Source organism: Molothrus ater, chromosome 3 (assembly GCF_012460135.2).
Source record: "Molothrus ater isolate BHLD 08-10-18 breed brown headed cowbird chromosome 3, BPBGC_Mater_1.1, whole genome shotgun sequence".
NCBI classification, from domain to species: domain Eukaryota; kingdom Metazoa; phylum Chordata; class Aves; order Passeriformes; family Icteridae; genus Molothrus; species Molothrus ater.
In genome coordinates this window covers 16,558,308-16,564,737 of record NC_050480.2, presented here as the reverse complement: position 1 = coordinate 16,564,737, position 6,430 = coordinate 16,558,308, and the positions used below count along the sequence as shown (strand labels likewise).

The window sequence follows — 6,430 nt, the reverse complement described above, 5'->3', positions numbered from 1 at the left end:
CCATGGTCTGGTGCAATGAAACAGCAGCTGGGGAAGCTTTCAGTGTAAGAATTAAAAACCCACGAACACCAACACACCCTCCCTAAAGAAAAATATACTTTAAAAAAGCAGGACGGCAGCGCTGATTCTTGTTTTCCCTCTTTCATTTCTCAGGTAAGATACGCTAGATGACAAAAAGCAGAAATACTGAAACTTAGTGCCTCACCCTCTTAACTTAAGGGACATCAGGGACCAAATATACTTGAAACTGAAGACTGGTCAGCCAGATGAAATGCTTTAAGTACAAAATCATAGTTCTGCATCGGAGCTCTGAAGGGGAAAGGTCTGCTCTATCAGCTAAAGGGCAGTAGGTGTTGGAGACTGCTTTTGGCTTAGTGCAGGGTTGGGGACAGGAGCGTGCCCCAGGAGCCAGCAAACGACTGCACCTGGAAAAGCGAACTCATTCCCGTTCCTCCTTGAGACACAGCAAACGCGGGCAAGCGAGAGCCAGAAGCAGGTGCCGAGCACCAGAGACCGCTCGCGCTCTCTGAGCAGTTTCTTAAGGCAAAGCGAACCTTCCCCTTCCTCCCTCAAGGGCTTTCCGAGAACGGCGCGGCTCCGTCGTGAGGAGGAGCGGGATGAGCCCGGGCAGCCGCCCACCGGCCCGCCATGGGCATCGCCGTCCGCGCCAGGGGGCCGCCGAGGAAGAGTCTGGGCCGGGAGGCAGGTGGGAATGCACCGGGAATACGGCAGGAAGGCACTGGGGCAGCGCTTTGCCGGGACCGGCCTTTCAACTCGGTTGCCTGCCGTAAAGCGCGCGGCCCGGCGGAGGGGCGGGGCTGACGCAAAACGCCGCAAAAGGTCGCGCGTCCTCGGCAGCGCTCGCGGCACACGCGCCGCGCGCGGCTGGCGCGCCGTGCTCAGTCCCGCGGGGCGGATGGCGCGAGGCCGCGCGCTCCCGCGGGTAGAGCCTCTGCCGTAGCGCTTCTCCCGCGCCGCTCCTGCTGCGCCATGCTGGCCGCCGCCTGGCTGGGCAGGGGCTCCTGGGGGCTCCTCCGCGGCGCGGCGCGGAGGCGGCCGGGCGGCGGAGCGAGGCCTCTGGGCGGCCGGCCCGGCTCGGCGGCGGCGGGAAGCGGGGGGCGGCGCGGCGGGGGCGTCTCGTGCGTGCCCGCCTGCGCGGGGCTCCCGCGGCTGCTGCGCGCGCCCGCCGGCGCCTGGCGCCTCCTGAGCGGCGGGGCCGCCCCGCCCGAGCCCCGGCGGGAGCGCGGCGCGGCGGGACCCTACGCCGAGCTGGTACGTGAGGGGCGGCGGGGACGGGCGGGCTAAGCCGTGTCACACCCGGCTTGCGCTCCGAGGCACAGACTCTGCCTGCCCTGGGGGCTCTCGCAGCGAGGCGCTTTCCTGGCCAAGGAGAAGTTAATGTTTAGCAGGTCGAGGCCGCGCGCCTTGCGAAAGCAGCGGGCTGCTTCCAAGAACTTTGCAGGCTTTCTGGCTAGTTAAGTGGAAAAAGTATTTGTAACGATTAAAAACTCTTCTACGTGCCAAGGCGGGGTTTGAGTTCCTGCCCTGAAGTTTTTTCGTTTCTTGCTTTACAGTATGAAAACCCCTGGACCATCCCAAATATCCTATCCATGGCGAGAATGGGTCTGGCGCCAGTTTTGGGCTATTTGATTGTTGAAGAGAATTTCAACGTTGCCCTCGGTGTGTTTGTCCTGGCTGGCGTGACAGACCTGGTATGTCGGTTTGGAAAGGCTTTGGGAACACTGGGCTCACGGGGATCTCGTGGGCGTGCATTGGAACAGACTCCGGTGTAGAATGGAAACGGACTAAACAGATTTGTTTTTAGATTTGTTGGTTTCTAGGAATGCTGTATATATCCTTTGTGGTGCTGCAAAGGGAATTTGCAGATGCCTGAAGGGGACTTTATGCTAATGTAGGAAAGGGGAATGTCAGGGCTCCCTGACCAACCCCTGTGGGCATTGGCCACTCCGTGCTTGTGCACCTGCTGGTCTGTTAAACGATACAAGTATCAGCTAAGAGGTGTCACATTTTATCCTAGTTAAACTCACTGTTTTACCTCATGTCATTCATTAAATATGTCTCTAAAGTAGCGTACAGGAGCTGTTTTGGTTCATCTCTTCTAACAGAGAGAAATTTTATTTTGGTTTTCCTAGTTGGACGGATTTATTGCACGGAACTGGGCTAATCAGAAATCAGCACTGGGAAGTGCTCTCGATCCCCTGGCGGATAAAATCCTCATCAGTGTGCTCTATGTGAGCCTAACTTGTGCAAATCTTATCCCAGGTGAGGAAATGTCAGTTGTGTGCTCTAGATAAGGTAAAGAAGGTCAGTTTATGTGTAGCAACATTTCTTGTGTTCCTAGAAGGAAAACTGTGTATCTCTTGGAACTCTTGCTTTGTCCTTTGCTCCCTTTAAACACTTCCAAACGGACCCCACAGAAAGCAAGTGCTGCCACATACAAAGTGGCATGTACTGCCATTTTTAGGTGCTCTTTCTTTAAAGCAATAATAGTATCTCTATAATGTTTATTTTCATGGACTGGATTGTTTTAAGTCTTCAGTTTAAACCCTTTCAAGGATTGTGTTAAACATCCTCAGTAACGCACAGAACTCGTTCAAGAGAATTTGGGTGTGGTTATTTCCATCTTGCTTCCAATTTCCTGCTCTTTTGGTTGTGTTTTACCTTTAATCATGGACAGTTTTTCACTGGCTGGTGTTGCCTTACCTTGCAGTTCCCCTGACTTCCATGATCATCCTGCGGGATGCGGCGCTCATTGCCGCCGTCTTTTACGTGCGATACAAAACTCTTTCTCCACCGGTGAGTGCACAGCGTTAAAAATGTCCAATCATAACGAAAAATACATACATTAATAAGCTTAATTAATAGCAACGTTGTGACCAAGAGATTTGTCATCTTGAGGCTTGATGGTTACAAGATGTAATGCTAGTTCTTTTGCCAAACAGATTTCTGAGCAGAGCAGTGTTTTAATAAAATATGGTTTGTAAAGATAAGTCAGAGCTACTAATAACTTTTTTCCTGTGTGTGATGTGTAATAATAAATCTTACAAAAGAGCAGTGTAATTCTTTAGTGCTACAGTTGCCTTTTCTTTATCATTTATCTGTATCAGGTATTTCAGATTGAATGTACAAGGGCTGCATTTTTTCCCTCTTTTCTCCCCCAACAGAGAACACTGAGTAGGTATTTTAACCCCTGTTATGCTACTGCACAATTAAAACCAACATTCATCAGCAAGGTAAGAGCAATAACTTGTTACAAAAGATAACTCTTGGATACTTGAAGCATTGTGTGGTTTGGAGGGTGAGGATAATTTACCACTACTGCTGAGTATAGTTTCAAAATAGTGCCAACTATACTTAGATCCTGAAAGGTTTTCAACTGTACTCTGTCAGAGGATGTGCTAATTTGGAGAGAGTAAGATACTTTATTTTAAGAAGGTTTCTAAATAATTTTGTTAATGTAAACTAATCCTTAAAGCAGTAATACAAGTGTATGTTGGTATTCCTTGTACTCCTTCATGTTGCTCACAGTTCCTGTTTTGCTTTTCTCAGATGAACACAGCAGTTCAGCTGATTTTGGTGGCAGCTTCTTTAGCAGCACCCGTTTTCAATTATGTGGACAGCATATATCTGCAGACATTATGGTAACTGATATCTTACTTTTTTTTTTCCCAGATAATTTAATGTGCTCCTAAGGAAACTGGTAGTCAAGATTAATTTGTGTGGAACAAAAAAATCTTCTGTGCCCAGAAGATGCAATAAGCCCATATGCCTGAATTTTTACACCTTTAGTCTTAAATGACACCAGAGATAGATATTTATTGGTACTTAATGAAACTAGCTAGGATCCAGGAATAATAGCTTAGAAACAAGTCTTTGGGGTAGGCATGGTGCACACAGGCAAAACATAAATTCAGATCAGTGGAGAAAAAAGGAGCAGGATGAAAGGCTGCATGGATTCCTCATTTATTCATGCCAGAAGTGTCCTTGAGCAAGCAACCTTGGGATCAGCAATAATAGCCATTCTTATTTTTGCTTTATACTGTATCTGCTATCTTGAAATCCAGGTTTCTGCAGCCTCTTTGTATAGCACATGGAGAAATGGTGATTCCTGCTAGACTTCAGCAAGGAAGGAGAGGGATGGGATGAGAACAGGTATCAAGGAGCTTCCCTCCTTAAGAAATGCTGTTCCTTCTCCTCTCACTGGAGCTCTGAACTGCAACTGTTTGAGTGCAGTTATTTTTCCTGAGCTGTTTGGCAAAAGTTCAGAACAAAGAGTTCTGAACAGCAGATCTCAGAATTACTTAGTAACTTAGTTTAAAGCAGTGCAAAATCCAGTGCTACTTGTCTTCTAGGGAAATAAAAAAAACCAACCAAACCAAAGAAACCAAAACCACCAACCCAAACCGAGAAGTGTTTAAAGAACTATGAATGAACCTTGATCTTAACAGTCTGTGGTTTTCTGTCCTGGTGGTAAGACAAAATCTAGAGTTGCCTCTGGGTGTAATTTGCCCGGGTGTTCTGTGAATGCTCTCAGAAACTCCCTGGCAGTGCTCAGGGAGGGCAGCAGAGGGGTAGGCAGGGCTGTAGCAGTGACCTCAGGGTGGTGTCAGCCTTTCACAGAGGAGCACTGCTCATTTAGGAATATCTGTGGTCTGGGAGGGAAACGAAAGAGCCTGAAGCAGGAACTTGTTCTTTAGCTTTGGGATTTGGTGAAAATGGTAAGTTTGAGTCTTGAGTGGTTTGAATGCTTCTTGCTCACACTGCCAAGGAATAGTTTCTCACATCTGTCAGTTCTCAAGCTGGTAAAAGTTAATGTAGGCTGCAAATGCTGAATCTTTTATTTTCCCTTCTCTAAAGCAAGTGCTGGTGTGGTGATAATTTGTCCTGGTATGCAGTTACACTGAAGCATGCTGCTTACCCCTGGATGGCAGAGCCTTTGTTTATCTAATCCTCCCCATAGCACCGAATTTCAGCTTATAAACTGTAAGCTGCGTTTGTGTGGAGCATAGTTCCTGACTCTGTAGTTATAAACAGATGCTAAAAAAATGCACTTTTTCTATTGTCCATGACTTAAAGGAACTCTTTTCCCCAAAGGTGCATCACAGCTTTCACAACAGTGACATCTGCCTACAGCTATTACCACTATGGCAGGAAAACTGTCCAGGTGATCAAGAACAAGTGAAGTGGTCCAGGTGATCAAAGGTGATCAAAAGGTGAAGTGTTCCTGGAAAGGCAGGAAGGTGCTGTGCCCCCAGAGGTGGTGGTATTGCAGCTGAGTTTTGGATCAAAGCACTCTTTGTTTTTCTGCTTAAACCATGGCATCGCAATGAAGTGAAATTTGAACACGTACTGTGTATATATGTAGAGACAGACTTTTTGATGTATTTTTAATTTCTTGAAAAATGAGGTTGTTTACAAAAACAAATAAATAATTAGTAAAACACAGGTTACTTGCTGCTGCCATGTGCATTCTGAGTAATTTTATGCTGGTTTTGAAGTCAAGACGTACACTTGGCACCAGATTTGTTTTGCCATATTCATGCAAGGCACTGAGTACACTGGGATCTGAGAAGCAATTACCAGAACAAGTTTGTACCTCAGCCTGTCAGTAAACCAGCATTGCTCATTAGGACCTAATGACTCGCCTCAGGCTGCAGCAGAAGGAAGCCTGTCATCGAGGGACAGTGTCTTCAGAAACTCAAAGCAGAGAGAAATTTTGCTTTATATTCCACAGGTGATGCTGATAAGGCATGAAGAGTTCCTACCCTGCTCCCTTTTCTTTTTAAAGATGAACAATGATGAACTGTACTCAGGGTTTTTGAGTAAGGTCAGCGGTGCTGCAAGGAGTCTGTACCCAAATGGAGTTGTTTCTCATCCTATGTATTCATTTCTAGTGATTGAAAGAAGTTCCTGTATCTCCAGATGCTTTAAATCTCCTAAAGATGTTGTTTAATCCCAATACCACTGGCTGAAGAGAACGTTTAAAATACTGTCCAAATGAATGGAGACAGTGGAAGAAATTTTAGATGTGTTTGCTGTTATTTCTTCCTGTACTTCCAGCTTCAAGATGTACTCTGTGCTCCCCCTCATGCAAGGACAACTTGTTCTTTGTCTGTTCTCTACCGAAGAAAGAGCAAGGCAGAACAGGTCAAGTTGATCATAAACTTGTGTTTTCTCTTTGTGAACAACATGATTTTTCTTTTATGTAATAAAAAAGTACAACTATGAAGGGTTTCAATGACTGAAATCAGGAGGTAAATAATACCACTGTATTATTGTTGTATTAGCAAAGAAAACTTTCTGTAGGAGAGCACACCGTCTCTTTTGTGACAGTGTGTTTGTATAGATGAAGTATTTTAATGCTTTCTTTATATTGAAACTTATATAAAAATGGTGCACAGAGAAAACA

General features: G+C 46.3%; 1 protein-coding gene across 1 annotated transcript; it reads left to right on the top strand.

Annotated features, from left to right (window-relative positions):
- Positions 1 to 897: 897 nt before the first annotated feature.
- CRLS1 (cardiolipin synthase 1) lies at positions 898 to 6,430 on the top strand. The gene is made up of 7 exons (XM_036381066.2): positions 898 to 1,272; positions 1,575 to 1,712; positions 2,154 to 2,283; positions 2,732 to 2,817; positions 3,186 to 3,254; positions 3,571 to 3,662; positions 5,116 to 6,430. The coding sequence occupies exons 1-7, from the start codon at positions 991 to 993 to the stop codon at positions 5,201 to 5,203; spliced, it is 885 nt and encodes a 294-aa protein (XP_036236959.2). The 5' UTR covers positions 898 to 990; the 3' UTR covers positions 5,204 to 6,430.